We start from the raw sequence: 23,130 nt of genomic DNA, 5'->3' as shown, positions 1-23,130 counted from the left end.
TGAGGCCCAGTTCTTAGCCACCATTTAACCTCTACAGTTCCTCCCCATGCACTAGATACAACTTCTTTAATAGCTTTCTTGAGACATATTTCACTATCATTGAAAATTTTCAACAGACCAAGAAATTAATTTCTGGTGTGTGGGCCAAAAAAGATTTTTACTTGTCAAACTTCAGACACAAGAATGATTTTAATTGGTATATTTAATTTGCTTGACTGGAACTTAATTCTCAGTATTCTGAAGTGTTACTTAATGTTTGATTTGACAAATATAATTAGCATTAAAGTATCCTAGAATTCCAGAAGGATAATATAGATACTCCAGTTAGTAGTTGTATTGAAACATCGCTTTCTAATATCTAAAAAAATTACATGTTAACTTATGCACCGTAAAAGATCCTCCCCTCCTCCCCCCAGTCAAGGAACCTAATCAAGATCTCCCAGACCTTCACTCTGAGTGGAGTATACATCTATTCCTCTTCTGAAGTACGAGACACTGAAGACAAGGCAGAATACAGTGAGTACCTATACAGTAAATGGAGGGGAAAACACCCTCAGAGAAAAATAAGTGTGGGAGTATTTACCTTCATTATAATACCCATAATAGGCAAATGCAGTATTTTCCCTGGAATTGGTGGTGGCCAACGATCAACATCGCTACAAACTTAAAGACAAAAAAAAAAAAGTATAATTTTAAACTTGTTTATATATGCTATAACCCGTGATATTGTAGTCACCTTTGTGCACACTGCAGTTTTAAATTAGTGCTGATAGCCCACAATAGTTCTCCTTCTCTCTTGATCACTCTAAACTCTAAAGAAGTTTTACAGCCTTTGATGTTCTTAGTATATTATTTCGTTAGAACTATAAAGTTTTTCAAGAAAACAGTATCCTCTGGTCTTCCATTTTTGTAGCAACTAGACTCACAATTAGTTGAAGAAAAGTTCTATGAGAAACCATATTAAGAAACTTTGAAAAGAACACACACATTTATGTACATTAGCTACTGTAGAACAGAAACACAAATAGTTAAGGAAAAAGCTAGCTTTCTAGCTTGGCTAGAAACTTTTACACCATTTTGTTGTAAACAATTATGAATATCATTACTAATTATAGTAGTTTCTGCAGAGCTTATTTTGTTCATAACACAACCTGTCAAAAAACCCTGTTTATCTACAGGTGATTAAAAAATACAATTTCTTCATCAAGAATGGTTTCCACAAGTTGCTGCTCAGTGAAAGCACAAAGACACGCATGTTGTATAGGGCAGACACAGTATAAGGAACACAGCATTTCTAGGGAAAGAGCAAATAACCTTCCCATTTGGCCCTCTGGCTCAAAGTTCTACAGTAAGGCCGAGGCACCTGTTATCAGTGCTGCTCTGCTGCTTTTTCCCTTTGGAAAAAAAAAAAAAAAATTACAGAAAAAACCCCCACGCAAGGTGACATTTGTACAGCTGCTTAACAAAAGTTGTCAGAATGCCCAAAAGGACTCAATTTGCAAAGAGTACAAACTAAGGATTGCCATCAGCTACTTGTGCTGAACAGCTCGTCCTGAAACATACAACAAAATCCGAGATGGTGTTTCGGAGGGACCTTCAACTCTCCCATGGGGGATCCAAACTTAGATTTGCTCTGTTCAATGATCCAGAAATCAAGCCAGTTTGCTAAAGTTTCAACCCTCTACCCTGCAAGAACACAGAAACGCAAACTAGAATGTGACAGTGTTGTTTTGTTATTTCTCCAAAAGAAGTATGTGACATTATAGGACCTCTTCCAGAACAACATAATAGTTCCACTACCTGCTTCCAGGAAAGCTTCACTTTTTTCAAAATATTCTGGTGCTATTTGCTTAAGCATGGTGCGAAAGAGATGGACATAAGGTAGTTTGCTGATGAGGACCAGCGACTGGAATAAAGAGTAACAAAACAAAAATATAATTTTAAGTAAACCCTTTCCCTCAGTTCTATTGCAGTTCTACTGGTTATCCTCAGAGAACGTCAAGTGTGATTTTTCTCACACATGCAAGCCAACCACACATTTGACCACAGGCAACTGCAAACAAACAACTCCCAAAAGTTCCCAACTTCTTGTTTTTAAACACACACAAAAAAAATCTGTTCTGACAGTGCAGCTGGAACATAGCATAGCTGATGTAAAATTAGACCATTTACTGTAAATCAGCAATGAATTTAGTTAAGAGAGCAAGATACTCTTCCTGCTCCTCTGAGGTCACTGAAAAATAATTAATTTCTGAATTAATATTTTCCTAAAAGAATTGAAATTACCTTCTGGAAATAGCCTCTTTTTAATGATTTGTCTCGAACTTGTCTGAAATATACATAGCCATAGTAATATGCTGGATCTTTCTGCAAAAGAAAGGAAAGAATTCAACACAACAACCTTATACCGTCCTTCTTTCTGAAGTATTTAATATGCATTTTAAAAGCTTATTTCCCTGCAAGCTCCAAAGTTGATTAGATACAATAAACTAGAAGGATTACTCTGTTTATTGGCGTTACTTTTTTAATAAGTACTTCAATAAGAAAACACCAGTGTGTGGAAACAGCTGTGCTTTCTGGCTTTACTATTTTTATACCTACATTCTCCTGACACACAATGAAAGCAAAAATAGAATTAAATTCCTGAGGAATAAATCAACACTCATAATTTTACAAAGTAGCACTAAAAAGATTTTAGCAGTTAAAAACCTTAAAGCCCTGACTTGAAAAGAGAAAAACTAGTCTTTCAATGCATTCGTTTTATAAAAGATTCTTGAAGTATTGAGGAAGCATGCTCTCACATTTCAAAGACAAAACATCAGCTTCATCCTTCCTACAAACAGGATTTCAAGTATTTGCCACACAAACAGATCTAAATTGAGTTTGAGAATCAGACTCCTGCTAGCACAGGTAAAGGCCTCAATGGACATGCTGAGAACAACTTTTTGGCCACTACCTCTTTCAGATAACCTCTCCATCTTCAAAAAAGGAAGGGTGGAAACAGAGAGAGACAGATCTCAAATTTTTTCTCAAAATGTTGTGTGTGGTTTTTTTTTTTTTAAAGTTATAAAGCACCTCAGATTTCCAATGAGGTAACGGTTTTTACAATTTGATCTACAGGTTTCTAGTCAGTAACAAAATAGGTCTGTTCTTCAATTTAATTCCTTGCAGTCCAAAACCCACAGTTAAGAAAACTTAAAGAATAGTTAATGGAACTAATTATTAGTTATTATGATAATGACATGCTACAAAAAGCATTTGCTGAGCTTTGTCTTTCAGGACATCCAGTTCAGAGATTTTGTTTTTCAAGCATTAAATTTAAGCACGAAGACCCATAAATTAACATTATCCAGAAGAAATTAACTTCATTTTTTCTTATTTCCAACCTTTAAGTAAACTGGTAGATCTCTATCCAATTGGTCCAGAAAACAACACAATGAGACTTTCCTTCCAGGAGACCGTCGAAATCTAAAACAAAACTGTGTGTCCCCAAGACAACCTACATAGGGGGAAGAGATAAACAACAAATAGACAGTATTCTGAGTTTGAGCCATGTTTAACATGAGGACTTGTCTACAGCTGAAGAGGTAAAATAGTTTTGGTTCATTTATCTTGCACTGCTGTTGTGCCCTGCTATTGTGACCATTTATATATTTTTATAAGTGAACAATTTGGCATCTTTGGCAACAATAAATAGCCTACCTTCAACATGAAAAGACAAACTCACTCAGCCTCGCAGTAAATTTATTAGACTGTCACGTCCTTAAACAGCTCTACTAATGGCTGTCCTCCCATTGTTATTACATTTTATTGGTCTGCCTGTATAGTTCTGATTATCTTAACCACATGCCATTTCTCCGTTGAATGACTGCACTTAACCTTCTTCTGACACCAAACAGTTCATAGATAAGTCACACCGCAGGAGTGTATTATGCTGATCTCTTATAACTCCACGTGCAGGCCTAGGACTCAGTATTTTTGAAAGATGCAAAACTAACTGCCGAAAACTGAGTGAAACTGAGTATTACTTCCCAGCAATACTCCCAAGGAGTGAAGTTTCCCTTCATTTCTATCAAAATTAATTTCTGAAAGCAAAATGTAACTAAGTATATTGACTATTTGCAGTCTGAAAATAAAGGTGGGGTAAGTTTGTATCAGATATCAAAGACACTTTCTCCAGGTGGAACATGAGAACTGAAGTATCAGAACTTGTATCTCTGATACTCTCATGGCTGTGTTCTTGCCATTGCAAGTGTTGTCTGCTGTTAAAAGAGAAGCTCCCAAAAAGCTTCAGTTCCAGTAGAAGCTATTTAAGCTGAATAGAATGTGCTGTTCACGGGAATAGTGATAAGGGGGACTGCTAGAATCTTAAGAACACGCAGGCACATTACTCATTCTAGCAAACCTGTAAAAAAAAGTTCCTTTGGAATGCAGTGTTATTAATATGAACACAATCAATTGAAGGACAACCTGCTGAGCATTGCCGGCCTGTGGTAAGCAGACTATCTTCACCGTAACAACGTAAACATTCATATAAGTGCCTATAAAAACCAACCTACTGTTAAAACGATAGCTACTGTTAGAGCAGCAAGTTTCCAGCTGGCAAAGTGCACTTGGTTCTCCATACTGAATCTAACTTCTTCACTAGTGCTTTGCTCTTACAGCTTTTGGACGTAATTTGCAAAGACCTCCAGGAAAAAAATCACGATGTCGCTACAGATCATCTGAACTCTTCACAGCTGTCCTGTCTTACATCGGCCAGTGCTAATTGACTAAACAGTAAGGCAGAGCTCCATTCTCCAGATAACTGTTCTTCAGACTTAAAAGCTCCATTTCATCTTCTTCTCTTTCAGCCACATACACACTGCTGCAGCAACCACAGATGGCCCGAACCCTCAGTCAAATTCACCGGCTGTGCAGCTGGTGGTGTACATTAATACTGGCCTGTTCAGAGCATGCAGGTCTAGGCCTCCGAACCCCTTGAAGTTGCAGCAGGAAATCCACAAATGCACCAAGATAAAACCAAAAGTAGCAAACCATTGTATGATGGGATAACCACCCAATTCAAACGGGTAACTAAAGCAAGTGCTTAGCAATACAGATCCAATCATAACAAGAAAAAACACAGCACAGGTCAATAACAAAGCACTAAATATTCGCTCCAAGTTTTCATAGCTAGCTCCCTTCATCCAAATAATAATAATAAAAAAAAGCTACTATAAAAAGCTATACACAGAAGACCTAAAAGTAAGTTACCCTTAATCATTAATATGTTGAAATATCATTCAGAATATGATGGCTTCTTATGGAACAAGCTATTCCAGTACGTAGAATTTGAAAAGACTGGTAAATGTCTATTCTTTCTTCAACTATCCATGCAGAAAAGGCAAAAGCATTATTTTAAAGATAACTGTACTAGAAAACTTAGCTTAAAAACACAAAAAGTGTCCCGATCCAGTACCTGATTAAAACCATTTTTCCCCCTAAATTCATTGTCACTACAAATCCTAGAATAATATCTATTCGTTCTTGTAAAAGAAAAAAAAAAAGTTGAACTGATCTGTAAGCCATGAAAACCTAGGAAAGACTAATGTCAAATTTAGCTGCAAGCTAATAACTTCCTTCACTGCTATATTACACAAAGCTTTTATTTTTATATTATGGCCTACGATGAAAAAATAAATCATAACAGATAGCATACACTCCCAGCTAATTTCTAGAATGCAGGTTTTACACAGGTAATCCCTCTACCTCATTGGAAACTTCAGCCTACTAAGAACAATCAAGAACTTTAATAGGGACATTATAAAAAGCAAAAAGGTTAGGTTTTTTTCCTGCTGAAAGTAAACCCTCCTTACATATATGTATTCTGCCTAAAAAAAAAAACAGCCTTTGTTCCTAATGCATTATTTTGTACCTTCAATACACCTTTTGAAGGCTGGACAGATTTATAACGATTAACGACAGTAATAAGATACAGTTAACTCATCTTCTCTTTCAGTAATAGGAAGAAGCTCTTCCTCTATTTACGTACAGGTTATCAAGAACAGAGAAAATATCTTAATTTTAATGACATTAAGACAAAGGGGAAAAATTAGTGAAGATATTTTGTAAAATTACGTAAGAGAGAGCTCACGCACATATTAAAAGCACACATCCGCATCACCCCATATCAGAGTTGTTATGCTGCAGGGCAACCGAAAGCACAGAGTAAGACTAGTTATAGGGACAAGTCTGTTGCTACAGGTTTTGACTTTTGTAAAGAGATATGTGAAAGGAAGTGTCTGTACTTCTGCCATATCTTTTTGCAGGTGGTCCAAGCCATCAGCCACATGCCTCCAATTTCTCTTTGGCAGCAGAACAGTAGAAGTTTAGATTCAAGAAGAATTTAGCAAGCAGGACCACACACAGCAACCGAAGCATCAAGAACAGAGAAGATATAACATAGCCAAGGGTTTCCCTTCACAACTGTTCTTTCTAAATGCTTTTGAATTTAAAAGTTAGTTTCACTGTTACAAATTTAGAAAGTCTACATTTACTCCTTTATGAGGAGATAGTTCCATATCCCTTCCATTTGCTTTATTAAACCATTTGAAATCTGTGCCTACACTTCTCTCTACAATGACAATATTATTATTATTTTGTTTAAAAGCGAGATTAAGATGTTCATTCTTTATTTGCAAAGTATTCTGAAACATCTGCATGTGTGTCACCTGGAAGGTCTTAGACATTCACATTCCTGCTATTTCATTTACATAAAATAAAAAAAATTAAAAAAAAAAAAAAAAAAAAAGAGTTCTCCGACCTTACTGCAATACAGACAATTACAGTTTTATATTTAACCTTATTTCCAACTTCTCTGTATTGTAATATTAAGGTATTCATGTAAGTATTTAATCTAAGACCATGAATTTATACTGTCAAATTCTATCTTTTTTAACATAGCTTAGTCCAACAACAGATGACTACAGAGTGAAGGAAGCACTTACCTGAATTAGAATCTGGAAAAGACAAATAGCAAATATTGGTTTTCTAAAGGGTGGGGAAAAGAAGAGAGCTGTTATATTTCCTGAAATTACTAAACTAAAAACAAATTATATACTTATACAGCAACCATGGCTTACCTCTTTATCTGTGAGTTTTGAATGTGGAGGATATATTACCTACAGGAAAAAAGTAGTATTTTATTTGAAAATAAACTGGGTATAAGCAGTAAGCTTCTATTAAATATTTTTATGTAACAACCCTCAAATACCTGCCTAGCCCTAGGCTATTTTCAATGATAAACTATTAATATTATGTCTCTGTTCTTATTTTTAATATGCTTTTAAGCTAACTTGATCACCCATCTTTACAAGGTATTTTGGATGCCAGTTGGAGACCATACAGATACATTAAAAAATTCAGAGTACTTCAGGTTTTTGGTGCAACAGGTCTCAAAGGAGAGCAAGATTATCCCCTTTAGATTTAACTTGTACATGAGAAATGCAGTAGATGATTCCATAGAAAGCCAACAACACATTATTGTCCGAAATCTGTTGCAATGGAGTTAGGTGGGAGTAATCACAATTATCTAATTTAATCTTGTTCGACAAAACATAAGTGACGTATCTCCCGATAACAGAACACTACCCTACTCTGCAGAAAACAACAAGTATATCCACTGGCTGGGCTCTGACTAAGCAGGCTTTCTGTCCCCTGGCCATGAAGTCCCTGATTCATTTCTTTTTCCCTCAGCCCTCTATCCAACCATGTCCAGGCATACAACATACTATTAGTATAACTAAAGCAAAAAAGTAGACCCATGGGTGGAACACCTGCATGCTGCATTCAGTAAACCTATCATCATATTTTTTTAATCTCTTCACATTTTCCTACGCTATCTTATGCTAAGCAATACACTCAAATGTAACTTTTTCAGCTGTTGAATGATGCTGAAATGACCTGCATCTAGCCAGGTGACTGGAGTACAGACCAGACTTCAGTTCACACTCCTTTTCCTCACTAGCCGGTGTATCTTCTCAGAAGTCAACGCAAGAGGAGTAACAGCAGTTGTAACTGTCACCTCTATCCTGTCACATCTGCCCAGCCTTTCTGACCTGCGTGGATGGCCATGTCAGAATGATGCAGTGATAATGAAAGTAAGCACGGCCCAGGTGAAGCTTTACCAGATTTCACAATGTTCTGAACACCCTTACTAAAGAAATCCAAATTGAAGAGAGCATGAACACCATTCCTGGGAGCTCTGCTATGCCTGCTGCTCATCACCAGAAGGTGTTGAAGATGAAACTGCCTATCAAAAGCACAAAGGGGAAGAGACAAGACTGCAAGGGAAACACAAAGAAGCAGAATGAGCGGAGACCATAACTTCCTAGTTTCCAAATGTTTGCCTCCATCAGATAAATGTCCTTTACATGTATTTTATTTCCCCTCAGAAATAATAGTCTAACTTGCTGGACAGGAAACAAAACAAAAAAGCCTAATTTGTAGGTGAAAGAATATTAACTTGAAAAGTGTGGTTATTGCAGGAGGTATAACCTTGGTAGCTCTTCCCCTCAAACACAGTCATAAGAACTTTCTTCTAGAACTGCAGATTTGGGCAAGGAGCTGCTTCTTTCTAAGGAGTTTCCATGAAAGACATAAACCACCATCTTTTGTGTGGATGTGCGACAATAGAAAAGCTTGCTTTGCATTTCCATGTCTTTTAATACTCTGTAGTGTTAAGTGACCTAATTGTTAAGGATTCCAATGAAAATAAAAGTTAATTTTTCAGTTATGTTGTTGCAGGAAGAATAAACTCAGGCCTCAGTTACGTAGACATTTTAAGTTTCATTTTATGCGTCCGTTCAACTAAAATTAATGGGACTGTTAACAGAGTTGTTTGAGACAGGACAGAGGCTACTCTGTGCTTCCCTGAGCCACTGAGCCCATTACCTGCTGAAGTCACAGGTTCCAAAGAACTTCTTGTCTTTGTGGCCAACACCTTGTAACATCAAGTGAATATAACTTAGATAATTAGCAGAGTATGCCAGTTTCTTATTTGCATTTCTCTTGCAGCCAACAATGCATATCAATTATGTATTTTAAATATTGTCATAGCTGAATTTTAGGCCAGTCTGCCTCACATTTATGCTAACACCACTTTAACAAAAAAAAAGAAAGAAAGAATAAGACATTTTTCCCTGCACACCAACTGTTTGCTGCACAGTCATATGGTGAATATGGTGAAACAGGATGTGAAACTGATCCAAATGATAGTTATTCTTTCTAGCTTATTTTTCAGCCCGATCAGTTCCCTAATGCAGTTCCACCATGCAATTTCGTAGACGCTCGCCTGTTGCACAGTGGCAAAAAGCAGCAGGGAGTTAAAAACCTGCACTTTGTGGCAGCGTCACTAACGCATCGTCACAGGCTGACATTCACCTAATGGTGCAAGGGAAATGCTGCAAACATACAGATAATTTATTCGCATACCTTCGCGATCTGGAGAAAACTGTTAGTGATGAAGACTACTTGCATTCACGCTATTATACTCTTCTAAAATCTTTAACATCTAGATGTCACGGAAATCAGTGCTATTCGTATATAAAGAAGGCTGACGATGTATTTAACACAACTCTTGGCACGAGGTGAAAACCATTCGCAATGGCACACTGACGTGACAACCACCACAATGAAAACAGTTGCCTGAAGATATTTAAGCTCACCTCCGTGACGGCTGTCGCTGGCAAAGGCTCCCCCGCAACCCCCCCTCCCCCCAGTCGCCTTTCGGGATTTTGCACAACCACGCTCTCCTCACACACCGCCGAGCTTCCCCCGCCGCCCTGCAACGCCGGCACCAGAGGAAGTGCCCGATTCCGGCGGGGCCCCGCCGCAGAGCCGCCCGCCCCCGGCGGGAACCGTGCCCACGAGCCCACCGAGGCGGCCGCCGCGCTCCCGCCGCCTCACGCACCTCCACGGCCTGGCCCAGCTCCAGGTCGAAGCCCACCACACACACGCAGTGCAGCCAGGCCGAGAAACGGTCCCAGGGCAGCACCGACAACCACCGCTCCGGACCGTCCGGCTCCGCCAGCGCCGCCGCCGCCGCGTCCTCCCCGGCCTCGACGGCGCCGCTGGGGCTCCGCTCCCGCAGCGACATGGCGCTGCCGGCCCCGCGCCGCCCGGCCGCCGCCGCGCCGGCCCCGGCCTCGGCCCCGGCCTCGGCCCCGGCCCCGCCGCGGGGAGTCACGTGACCACCGGCGCGCCGCCTCCTCCGCGCTCCCCGGGGACTGGAGCCGCCTGAAGCGGGAGAGTCCAAGCGGGCACAAGAAGAAAGGGGGCGACCGGAGCCGGCGAGTCCAAACCATTACCGCGGGGGAGAGGCAGGCGCAGAACAACCCCCCCCGCTGCGGGGCAGACAGCGCCACCCCGCGGCCCGCAAGGGCCGGGCCGGGCGGACCCACGCCCCGCACGTCGCGCTCACGAACAGCCCGCGCTCGCACCGGTGCTGAGCTGTAGGCAAGCAGGGGACTGGCCTGTGCAGCTTGCTCTGAGGGAGAAGGTCGCCCTCCTTTGTCAGGGGGCTTGAGGCAGAGCAGCCTGGGCCTGCAGAGCGGATTACCCGTCTGCACTGGTGCTGCGGGAGGGTGCCGGCCTGGGGGAACTTCCGCAGGCAAATAACCACAGTTTTCTTTCCCTGTTTGCCATGTCGGTGAACAGCACCTGGGCAAGGTTACGGCTCGGTAATTAAGAGGCATGTCTGCATCACGTCCCACACAACGCTGGGCATCATTCAGGAGTCAGGCAGAAATACCCCACGGGCTGATGGCCGGACAACCTTACCCTGTGCAGGAAACTGGAAGAATACAAGTGAAAGCATCCAAATCTCTTAAAACCTATTTTAGTGCCTTAACCAAAAGCCAAGCTCTTTATTTAATAATGTAAGAGCTTTCAAACACTCTTTCAGCACAGTCCACGTCCCATCTATATTTCAGTAGGAAACATTTTGTGGAGTTGAAAGCGCTAAATAGCTACCTTATTAAACAGAAAAAATCACCACCCCGCACCTGTAACTCTTATTCTTTAGTTATTCACACTAGACTGTGGCTTGACTGCTGCCAGAACAGCTCCAACCGCAGTAGATGCAGACAGGATGGTTGCCTGAACTACTACACGCCGTTTTTTCCCAATAGAAGTTGCAAATATTAAAACCAAGATACCACATCTATACACACTTAATAGAAAATTTATGACTCTTTAGAAGGGCTGTTTCCTTAAGACCCATTAACAACATTTGTTTATCAAAACCAAACTGCTAGAAATTAAAGTATGCTTTGATCATTACAGTGATTTCCTAGACAAAGGAGGAACAAACATGTAACTCAGACAAAATTATAATACGCAAAATTATCATTGTAATAATTTAAGATACAGCAGCCTTCAGTTATAAACCATTAGTGGCAAAGTGAATTTTAGATATAAACTAAGATCTCAACGGCATTAGGTAGCGTGCAGTGGGAGCGGCCGTCCAGGAAGGCTCTCGCTGCCTCTGGTTGCTTTGGGTATTCTACCATGACGCCACGCAAGACTCACAAACTTTCCCAACAGTTAACTCGCGAGTTCTGTGAAAGATTACTATCCAAAGTAAGAGATGACTAAGACTTAGCTTCATCAGGTTAAACTCAGAGCAATGACCCTGCAGTGGTATTTCATCTGCTGCTCCATTTAAGAGCTGAAATGGGGCCTGGCCAAAAGCTTTTACCACTGGGTTTAAGAAAAGGTATCACCTCACGGCTCCTCACAAGCCTTCCCTTGGGTATATTTTTACACTTTCCCTTGTTTACATTCTTGGTATCATGGGCAGAACAACATTTTAGCTATTATTATCATGCATTCCCTTCTAGTTTTTGCTGGCATCTATTTGTAAGTTTTCATGTGAATAAAAAGTATAAATATATACAAGTAAAGTAAGAAGAATAAAGTACTTAGACTGATATTCTCTGCTCATTTTGTGAAACAAACAATGACCAATAACTTAATTCCACTTGATGCTTAACAGAAATAATCTTTTGGCAGGAGAAAGTTTAGAGAATAGAGACACCATCCTGGAGAAGGAAGTCACTGAGAAAGAGAGGATTCTCACCTGCTGGAGATATTCCTAATTACCAGGGAAACATTAGTTCAGGAAGATTTTTGCTTAGCCATTTCAAATACATTTTAGTTTTGGTAAAATGTGATGATCCTCCTCAGTTGAGAAAGGACATCAGTTGTTTAAGAAAAAGAATAAAAATATTTCTGCATGTATTTTAAGTATTGTAACGTTTAGAACAACTAAGACTGACTGCTTTCTCCTTCAAGAAGCATATCAGTGCAGGACAAAATACAGACTTCAAAGCTGGGAATCTATTAACTGAGAATGCTTTGCTACGAATTCAATACAGCGTCATGAAATAGTAGGGCTCTGCATACGAAAATTGCCCTTACAAAGCTCTATGAACTCTGTCTCATTTTGCAGACAGACAGCAATCTGTTCATATAAATATTCGGCAGGGTTTGGACAAGAGTATCTTCTAGAAAAAGCATCCCCTGTGATGTCAGTTGCTGGAATAAAAATGAGTATAGGCCTACGTGGAACAGCTGGATACTGAAGAGCCAACACCGTTCAGCATTTGAGCCTATCTTGTTTGCTTCCACCCTCTATCTTTCTCCTCCAGCTGCTATCTCTACCCTTCCATCCCGCCTCTCTCAGCAGGACGCTTTCTATCAGGTAGCAGCAAAGGTTGTGTTGGCTGCTGGCTGGCCAATTTCCATCAGCTTCGGTAGGGAGTGACTGTGCAGACTGTTCACATCCACTGAACAACACCAAAGAATTGGATAAACAGCTTCTGCTCATCTCACCTTCCCCCCTCCACCCACCGCCTTGAGATTTCAATTTAAAGCAATACTTTATTTGTATCTGAAAATCAGATCTGGTCTAATAAATGCATTTATTTAAAACAAACAAACAGAAATGTCATACTTATTTTTAAAACACTTTTTCTTCTTTTTCAGACAGCCACAGAAAACATCAAACATTTCAAAAAGTCAACCTCATTTTAACAGAAAAGCAACCAAGAGCTGGTTACATGATGACTGCGTTCTACTAAAACAATAAAGCAGTGAAAATGCCAGATATACCAACTCACCTCATTTCATTAGAAATTAAGAAACATTGTCTGTAAAATTAGTCATATATTAGCATAATACTGTATTAATAGTATGCATGTTGCGTTATACTTATTTATATATACCATATCCATATATTATCAACACGCTATAAATGTATAAATAGATAGGATACATACAGCATATTTATAAACAATATATTTTATATAACTGTATAAATATAACATGCATATATTTAATATATAATATAAATTAAATAGTATATTCTATGTATGCTTCCTATGTATATTATGTGAATATAATTGTCTGTTATGTTAGCAAGATACTCATTTGTACACTGGGTATGGGTATCTTTAATAACTTTAATGCAAACTAGAAATAGGAGCGGGGAAGGGTCTGAACAAACACGAGATAAATGGAGAATCTACCTGACAAGAGAGGATTAAACCAGCTGAGTTGCTTATTCTTTCAAAATTAATGCTGAAAGATAAACAATTGTTCTTTATATAATCAGTCAGGGAGTTAAAAGACCAAGAACAGAAAATAAGTCTGAAACAAAATAACAATGACAGTGCTACAATAAAAAAAGTGTAACCACCCTTGAATAAATCTGGGCTGATAATTAGCATAAATTTTCTAATCACTGGAGAAATAAGGTTTTGAACAAAGTTTTCCAACAAGAGTAGCGGGGAGTAAAGTCCTAATAAGTTTTGAGGAGCTTGGTGAGCTTATAAAAAGGATTTTATGTGATCACTGCCACTGGAAGCAGAGGGACTCAGCGGTCAGACACATACATACCAGTGTCTGTATCTGTACAGAATCTTTTACAAAGTGGTTTACATACAGTGGTTGAAACACTGTGCAGTGAAGTTCACAGTTAAAACTGAAGCATAAATCAGCTCTTAGATGTATTACAGGCTTGGTGTTAGCTATGATCTTTATTCATCTAGGATAATGCGGCTCTTTTTCAACGCGATCATGAAACCAGCAAATAACCTGTTAGCAAATACCTGTTGTTGTTTTCCAGTAATGATCATCGTTCCAAGGACGTGATCTTGCTCCATTTACTTCTCACGATACACCAGCATGGACAGAAGCACACTGCTAGAGAACACGTTTGTAGAATGTATATGTATTCAGCAGCTCCTAAAACAAACAGCTATCCAAAATTCAAATGGGATTGTTGCCGTCTTGACATAACACTGCAACTACACCATTTATGCCTGTGACTATGCAGCAATACGTGCTATCATGCATGCACAGAATGTTGTGAATTTTATCAAGAATTGCAACCAGAATATTTCAACAAATTGCAGAATCACCACAATGTCACAATAATCTTGCCACTCCTTGTTTAACTTACTTTGTGAGACCACTTTTCCTACTTAAGAAAAAAGTGATTACGTTTTCAGTCACTGCGTCTCAAAAGCAACTATAGATCAGCAAATATTGCTCTGAGCTAGTTTGACGTGCCATGCAGCTAGTCCTCCCCTCAGTCCTCCAGTGGACACGAAGTGATTGCCGTGAATCACATTTTTGTAGTGTTAACATTCAAATTGACGCATCTATAGCTCCAGGAAAATGAACCTATTGCTCTGAAACAATTCCTTACTTTTTGACAGTTCAGCTTGATTCTGAATGTCTCAGAAGCTGCTTCTGAGGCAAGTTTGTTTCGCAAAAGATACAACATTAGGATGTAAATAACAGTTCAAACTTTGCTGTACATTTCCACATTGCTCTGTGTAGCAGTAAATGCCTTTATAGACTGCCATATTTTAAAATTCAGCTTAAAAGAGTACAATTATACATAGAATTTGTTGTATTCCTGAAAATCAATGAGAAATTGATTTAGTAAATTGCTGATGAATCAGTTTCAGGGATGAGAACTCAGTAGAAAACTGTGCATCTCCAACTTTCTTCTTACCTGTTTATTCTGTTTTCATTATCAGTTTGCATCTTCATTTTTATACTAGAAACTGAACTTTTGCTCTACAGTATGCCTCATTCATTCAAAATGTAACAACCTCTGTTGAGTGAGGATCTCCCACCACACCACTCATTCACAACACCTCCCCACTGACAATCTGATGTATATTAATATTTTGGTAGTCTTTCAGATCATCATTGCACAATACTCAGACATCTGGCACTGAGTTGCCTATAATGGTGTTTTTCTTCTCTGGTCACTTACAGTTAACTTAGAATTCACAACAGGCTTCCTTCAGCAAAAGATGTTATTTTTCATCAAGTCATTAAGACCACAGAATCTCTCCTGCACTTTGACACACTCAAGCCAAAACCCAGGTGTTTAGCAGGTATGCACATAAACGCTACCTCTGCTGCATTTCATCATCCCGAAACAGACACCAACTCTGTAGGGGATAAATGTGATTCCCATTTCCCTTATCCAAGATGGCTATAGAGCCGGCTGTTGCTGCCCTCAGCTACGATGGACTTCCTGCCCGGAAGAAGGATGGCCACCTAAGCGGCATCTTGCTGCCCTTACCTAACATGGTTGCCAACGCTCGCCGCCTTGTCTGGTTGTGTGGCAAACAGCGGTTCGCAGGAACGAAGCATGAGCTTACACCTCCTCCTTACTCCTGCTGAGCACTGTACAGCGCCCGAGCATTTTATACTGCACTCTTTTCATCCACCTGTTGCTTTCCACAGTTCTAAGAGGGACACTTTCTGGTAAGCATCAAATACCTCATAAAATACCCATACAATAATTGTATCCTCATTTCAGAATGCAACCACTTTCTGTATTTTTGACTTAGTCTATGAGTCTGCCCCTGATAACTTTTGAACTCATTAGACAATTTGAAATAGGAGTAAAAAAGTCTGAGAGAGAACTAAACCCATCCAGCTTCTCTGAAGGCTGGCACTCATGCAGAAAAGGCAGGCTCAAATTAATGCCCTCGCTGAAAACTAGCTAGAGCTCTGTTGTTACGTGAGCCACTTGGCAGCGCCAAAAAGTATTAGAAAGGCAGCTGGCACATACCATTGCTTCCCCCATGGGACTGCCAAAACGGGATTTCTCCAGGGGACGGAGAAGGGTTCAGGGTACCATAATACGGTGGCGGCTTACAGTTCAAAAGACACAGATACTTAGGTTGCAGGAAGACTTGAGAAAGATACTGTACAGACAATACAGTATGAAATTTGAATCTCAATATCTAAAAATTATAAATACTTACAGAGAACATCAGAAAAAGATATCCACTGCTCAGCTTATCTTTTTCACTTGATTCTCTTAGGCCCTATACGTGGTAATGGTTCTTCATCGTTAATTTTACTTTTAGACTTTCTCAATTAAACATGCATACACAAATATAAAAAATGCTCTCATAAACGTTCTTTTCATTCCAACACCTGTAGAACCCTTTGTTCCCCCTTTTTACGCCTTTGCAATTCCAAAATGTTCTCAATTATTTCTACTTTTGCAACTCTTTCCCTCAAATCTAACTCCTGATGGACTTAAATTTATTCCCCATTTTCCCCATCCTCTTTTTATACCCCTTTCCTTCCCCCTTTTGATTACTTATGGCACCTTGTGGGCTATAAGCAATAGCCATACTGAATTTCCATTTATTTAGAAAACGAGTAAATTAGGAATATATTTATCACAGTAGTATAATCTCATAAACAAGTTGATTAAAGCTATGGTGTGCCAGATATTTTCTTGTTTTTCTCCTGTCAGGAGAACTGAAAACTACACACATACAGTCCTAAAGCTTCCACCTATTAGTCTTTCTCTTTTGGTCTTCAAAAATCAGACTAATCTCTCATGTTGCATTTCATTTCTTTGCTTCAAACACAGATGTTACAGCCTGGTTTTGCTGTCTTTTGCTGTCTTTTGCTGATTGGAAGAAAACAGAAGAAAACTAGGCTGTAATGAAACACACACACACCGCCCCCCCATCACAGTGCAGTCAAAAAGAAAGGAAAAAGACAACCCTGAGATTTTACTGTGCTATAAGTAATAGCACAGCAATCGTGCTTTCTCTCCTACACTGCACTGCCTTACCTCGGTTGTTGCTTATTTCCCTCATATATTGCTGGCTAAAGTGCCTGGCCCAGCTCCACTTCTCTCCTCCACGGCTGCCTGGCCTTTCTGGCATCAGAGAACCCTCCCATATCCCTAATCCTAACACCTTGTCACAGGGTAATTATAGTGCTGGCACGACTCCAACATCTATCTTGTATCAAACAATCTCCACTTGTTTGCTTTATAGGGAATGACGGAATTAAAAATGAATTCAGACCGGAGAGACCTGTTCAGCACTAGCCTACCATATGACCTTGAAAAAGGAACAACCTTTCCTTGGCTTCTAGAAAACGGGGATAAATACGACTTTGGATGATGCTCCAAGACCTACTGAGGGAAAACACTGCGCCAGTGACCGCACCGCTGTCCTGCCCTGGCCCTTCCCTGCCGCTCTGCCCTGTGCCTGCGGCGGTCACCGCTCCAAGGGTTCCCCGCTCCAGCCGCCAGCCCGTCACTAGAGAGGGCAGGAGACGGCCAGCATTGCTCCCTGCCCGAGGCGTGTCAAGTGACACTGCGGCTTCCAAAATTTTCAAGCTGGGATCATAAAACGACAAGAAGAGCACGGGGAAAGCAGGAGGATGTCGGGGGGACTCCTGCGCTCTCCCATGAGAGCTCTGCTGATAACGTGTGACCCCGCTTTCTCCTCAGGGCTCCCCTACGTAACGGCAGACGAGCGCCGCTCGCTCCCTCCCTCCCTTCCCCCCCAGGGCAGAGCCGAGGAGAGCAGGGGAGGGGAAAGAGACGGCCCCGGCCCCGGGGGCTCACTCACCTCAGAGACCTGCCCCCGCTCCCACCTGCTAACACGTCCTAGCCGTGCCCTTTCGCAGCAGCCCTTCACCCCTTGTCCCGCTTCACAGGCGGCCGCCCGGCCCCCCGCCCCTCACGGCTCAGCCCGCCGCCCACCTCCCCTCGCAGGCACCCCCCGCTGCCGCCCCCCCTCCCCCCCCCCCGCGCACCCGGAACAGGGCGGCAGCGGCAACGGGGCGGGGCCTCGGCCGCTGCCGCAGCTTCACTGGGCGCAGCGCGCCGGCGCAGCCCCCCCTTCCCGCGCCTGCGCAGCCGCCCGCGCGGAGCCGGAGGCGGCCGCCGCGCCTTCCCTTTGGTCAGGCCCCGCTGAGGACGGCTCCTCCCTCCGCCACCGCCTGCCCTCCCCCCCGACCCCCGCCCCTCCCCGGCAGCGCCGCGGCTGCTACACCGGGTGGGTTTCCAGTCACTATGGCGGCCGCTGCGCTGAAGGTAAGGGAGGGAGCGGAGCCCTGGTGCGCCCCGTGCCTCCCTGGGGGCCGGGCAGCGCTAGGCCGGGGGGAGGCGCGGGGCCGCGCCGGGCGAGGGGCGCGTCTGACCCGGTTTGTTTTCGGCTCTGCAGGTCGGAGGAAAGTTTTCGTGGTCGGCGGCTGCCTGAGAGGCAGAGCTACCGAGCGGGAGGCGTCCGGGCCCGGCCGCCAGGCCTCTCCCGCCGCCGCAGGGCCGGCCGCCGCCGGGCCAGCGGAGCCGCGCTCGGCGGGCGGAGAGCGCGGGGGGCTGAGGAGCGGGGCCCTCCTCATGCGCAGCCACCTGCGGAGGGGCTGAGCGGAGCGGAGCGGACGTCGCCTCTCCCGGCCCGCCGCTCCCCGCGCCGGGGGCTCCTGGAGGAGACTTCCTGGAGCAGCCCCCCGCTCGCCTCCCTCCGCCGCCGGCCCCCGCGCCCCCGCCCGCCCGCCGCCAGCAGACCCGCCGCCAGCAGACCCGCCGCGGAGGGACGCTTGCCCGCTGCTGCCAGCCAGAGCCATCGCGGGCACCGCCTGGGAGCAACCTGTCAGTGCACCTCGTAGGCCGTCCCCGAAGGACCCTTCCCACGCGTTAGTTTGTCCCCGAGAGAAGGAGAGTTTGAAGCCCTCTCCATGCCTTATCAAGTTCCTTATCTGAGTGGCTGCCTGAAGCTGTAGACCAGTTCAGCTTTATCTGGTCTAGGGGAGGAAAACGGTATAGCTCTCATACCCCATCCTAAATCGAGGACCACCTATTCTGCTTTGGTTTAATATATGAAGATGGTGAAATGCGGATTGCCATGTGAAGCAACTAGATCCCTGTCGTGGAGTGAGGGCTTCGTATTCACCTTCCAACTCCTGATCTGTGCGCTTTGAGAGAGGACGCTAATCCTTCTCTCTCATCCCCCTTCCCTAAACCTTTCCTTGCTTCCATGTTGCATTGGTCAGAATTTTGGTCAGTGTTGTTTTCGGAAGGGGGGGGGAAAGAAGGTAGTTGAGGTTACAAACAAAAGTACTTGTATGACTCATCTACTTGGATTTAAGACATTCTATCCTTCTTTCAAGGAGCCTTTGCTTCTCTTTGAAGGAATCAGATGCTTGTTCCTATTCTTCCAGAGGAGGATGGATTGAAAGTTGTACATTTTAGACATTTTTTGGGCCACTGCTGATATTATTAAAAGACATAATGGGGCTTTTTCACTGGATTATTGCCAGAATTAGTTTACACACTGAAACAATGAGTTGTTAGGCCTCTCATACGATAATGTTTGTCCTGCTTTAATATAAAGTTGCTGTGGAGGTTTGGGTTAAAAATTGTGGAGGACAGTCTGCATCAGAAGAGGCTCTCTTCATCTCTGGTCGGTGTGGCAACCCCAATCTGTCCTCGATGCCTTCAGCCTTGGCCATCTTCACTTGCCGCCCGAACTCTCATCCGTTTCAGGAGCGTCATGTCTACCTGGACGAGCCCGTCAAGATTGGCCGCTCGGTGGCTCGGTGCCGGCCAGCTCAGAATAATGCAACTTTTGACTGTAAGGTGCTGTCCAGGAACCATGCTCTGGTCTGGTTCGATCACAAGACAGGCAAGGTAAGATGTTTTCTTTATTAAAAAAAAAAAGAACCACACATTTGTTTTAGCCCTGTAGTCCTGTAGATTGCAGATCACTTTGGTTTTGCTGTAATAAATATGGTTTCATGTGGAAGGAGTAAGATTTGTGTTATAGTTAAAATGATTACTTTTCAGGTAAGTTGATAATTTTTTACTAAGCAGAAACTTTAAATATTTTTAAAAGTATGTAAAACTAACAGTTGAAAATGGTGAGAAGTACTGAAAAATTTGCAGGCGTATTATTCATTGCTGAAAGTAGGTGATTTTGAGGTGAGTAATACCAATCTGAAAGCACAGGCTTGTATGAATATAATGGTGTAATAGTATTTTTTCAAATGCTGAGAAATTACTGTTTTATCTGAGCATGTAAATAAATCTCACTGTGAGGAGTGTCAAAATACAGGTTTTAAAAAAAAATACTGGGTTTGTTTGGCACTCTTCCTACTTGCCCTTTTGAAATTTTATAAAGAATATTTTGTTGTTTGGGTCTGACAGAAGGTTTGTTACTGGCATACAAGATATTTTCTCATTGGTAGTGAAAATGGTTTTAAAATATATCCTGTGTTGTCCTAACTATTCCTCTCAAAAGGCTAACTATCTTGTTAAGTGAAATTTAGAGGTTCTGTAGTGCATGTTTTGTCCACTAGGGATTGAACTGGGACAAGTAAAGTTATTTTACTTAATGGTTGTCAAGTTAATTTTAAATATCCAGCAAGAAATTAACAAAGTGCAGATTTCAGCTGCTCCGCACTGTATTTTTTTTTTCAAATATATTGATGTTATGCTCTAGAACTTCATATGCTCTAAATCGGCTGGTTTTTAGGTTCGCAGCATGCCCTCCTGTGAAATGCAGTCAGTGTAGCTCTTGATTTTAAGAATAATATGGTCTGTAATTACTGCAGTATTTTTTAGTAGTATGACACAGCATGAGGAACAGTACAACGCAGTGAAGTTCTTAAGCCTTCCATTGTTAACTATCCTATGTTATGCAATACCTGGGCATGATGGGACAAGACAAGCATTTAATTTCTTAAGGCTGGGTTATGGCATGGCTTTCAAGTTACCTGCACATAATTGTTCAAACTGCTATCTGTATTAGTGTGTCATTAAGCGTGTTGTTTTGGCTTTGTTTATGTGATGTGCATTCTTGGACACTTTAGAAAACTTATGTGCATGAAATATTTTCAGTTCAAGCTTAGTTTTTAACTTTTCTTGTTTCACTCAACAAAGTAAAACGTTCCAATTTATTGTACTTTTTTTAAATTAAAAAGTATTATGCATATACCTTTTTATCAACATTTCTCACGATTTATAAAGATTTTAAGCTCCCCGTGTGCTCTTTTATAGTTACAAATAGTCTAGCCATATTAAAGATGGTTAATTTGACAAAGCATTGAGTGTTGAGCAAGTCTGCTAACTAATAGATGAGCTTCAAAGACAGTCAGCTGTGGGTTTTTTGTTTGTTTTTAAATTTAAGTTAGCTTTGGCTTTTCTAATACAGGTAAAAAAAATCATATGCTTATTCATTTTTATCTAGCTGATCTAAAATAGCAACTTGGTAGTAGTAAATAAGTGAATGCTATGTGATAGTTCTTGAGATACCTTCATGTGAGGATTTGATGGGGGTCTGGATGAAAATTGCTCAGGTGGGTATCTGGATCAGTAGCCATGGTGATCAGCTGAAGAGGGGTTTCAGATCATGCGTAAGAATACATCCCTGTAAATTTTGCATGTTACATGTTGTGGTACTATAAAAGGTTTAAAGCATTGATACAGCAGTATGGAGAATTTTGGATTCTGTGTTTGTTTCTTGGCACTATGGTCTGTTTTTTCATCTGGTTGAGTATTTGAATGGTAAATTGTGAGATAGTTGGAGGAGAGGGAAAAATGCATTGTTAGAGATAACAGATATAGAACGCTGTTGTGAAAAGGCAGGTAGAAGACGTCGGTAAATACAGTCTTGAATTGCAAAAACTACTTTAAAGAATTCTGTGGTGTTTTCAAAGTACAAACAAAAACGTAAAACTATGCCAGAACATTTGCACGTAGGAGTGTTTATTATCATTGTTTACAGAACTTCGAAGTAGTACATCTCATTTAGGAATATGTCATTATCCTATCAATGACCTATATTTAAACCTGCATAAATTCTTTTTGCCACAGTATTTGTAAACATTTCTTAGAAGCTTATATATAGGACTTTTATCAATTCTGGGTTTTATGAAAGATAAAAGACCTCGACATATTAACTTAGTAACAGAGAGAAACCTTCAAATAATTCAAAATAGTTCATGAATGATCTGGGGCTGCAGTTTCATAAGTTGTGGACTTCGATGGCAATACCAGTTGCTGGCATTCCCAGTCACTCAGTCCGGTGTCTGTGCTGCCTCTTGAGCTGCCTTTCAGTTATACTGTAATATCTTTTTTTTTTTCCTGAGCGTTTGGAGTTTTGTTTGTTTTGTTATAGTGAATCGTGTGAGTGATCCTGTCTAGTACATAGTCTGTAAACAATTGTATCAGCATAATCTGTAAGGAAGGGCAGAAACCGAAGAGAGGGAGCATCAATAAGCAGTGGCAAGGAAACTAGCATACAATTTTTTTTTGTGAGGCAGTCTTAAGCTGAAGTATGTCACATAAATGGACCAAGTTGAAGATGACATGTTACTTACAGTTGAAAGATGTGAATGTTTACCTTGTATAAAGGCACTTTAATTATGCATAGAAGTTGTTACGTGCCCAAAGGAGATAATGTCTATGTAACACCAGCATTATTAAGGATAAAAGTAGAATGAGTCTTCAAGATCACCAGTAAATAGCAATTAAAAGCAGATATTTAAAGTTGGATTTGCTTTTTAAAATATTTTTAACATAATATGTAAGTCTAAAAATGTGTAAGATAAAGGTGGAAGGAGGTGGTGGTTGGAATATCTGTACTCAGCCTTTTTCTGTGCTTAGTAATACTTTTATAGACAACCAGTGCAATACCTCTTTTTGCCTGTGTTTGTAGAAACAGTGTAATATCTCCTTGTGGATTTGTCACACAGCAATAACATTAGAAGCTTATGCTTAGAATTGATTTTGATTTT

The 23,130-nt window shown here is 41.4% G+C and overlaps 2 protein-coding genes across 34 annotated transcripts in view; one reads left to right on the top strand and one right to left on the bottom strand.

The window, feature by feature from the left end:
• Positions 1 to 10,357, bottom strand: part of DENND6A (DENN domain containing 6A) — a 29,543-nt gene extending 19,186 nt beyond the window's left edge. Inside the window, exons 1-7 of one of the 2 annotated variants that reach the window (XM_075513812.1) lie at positions 9,953 to 10,216; positions 7,125 to 7,163; positions 6,990 to 7,032; positions 3,387 to 3,499; positions 2,287 to 2,367; positions 1,801 to 1,906; positions 584 to 663 (exon numbers count right to left, since the gene is read on the bottom strand). In XM_075513812.1, the coding sequence (XP_075369927.1) occupies positions 584 to 663; positions 1,801 to 1,906; positions 2,287 to 2,367; positions 3,387 to 3,499; positions 6,990 to 7,032; positions 7,125 to 7,163; positions 9,953 to 10,138 (648 nt within the window). In that variant the 5' untranslated portion in view covers positions 10,139 to 10,216. Of the gene's footprint in view, positions 1 to 583; positions 664 to 1,800; positions 1,907 to 2,286; positions 2,368 to 3,386; positions 3,500 to 6,989; positions 7,033 to 7,124; positions 7,164 to 9,952 lie in introns of both variants that reach the window. The other variant, XM_075513811.1, reaches the window with a different exon arrangement.
• Positions 10,358 to 18,759: 8,402 nt separating this feature from the next.
• SLMAP (sarcolemma associated protein) overlaps positions 18,760 to 23,130 on the top strand; it is a 91,634-nt gene continuing 87,263 nt past the window's right edge. For 16 of the 32 annotated variants that reach the window (XM_075514273.1, XM_075514274.1, XM_075514271.1 and 13 more), the window contains exon 1: positions 18,762 to 20,023. In XM_075514273.1, coding sequence (XP_075370388.1) covers positions 19,826 to 20,023 — 198 coding nt within the window. In that variant the 5' untranslated portion in view covers positions 18,762 to 19,825. Of the gene's footprint in view, positions 20,024 to 23,130 lie in introns of all 32 variants that reach the window. The other 16 variants (XM_075514263.1, XM_075514269.1, XM_075514270.1 and 13 more) reach the window with 4 other exon arrangements.

Source organism: Mycteria americana, chromosome 11 (genome assembly GCF_035582795.1).
Source record: "Mycteria americana isolate JAX WOST 10 ecotype Jacksonville Zoo and Gardens chromosome 11, USCA_MyAme_1.0, whole genome shotgun sequence".
Classification (NCBI taxonomy): domain Eukaryota; kingdom Metazoa; phylum Chordata; class Aves; order Ciconiiformes; family Ciconiidae; genus Mycteria; species Mycteria americana.
This window is presented reverse-complemented; position numbering and strand designations above follow the sequence as displayed.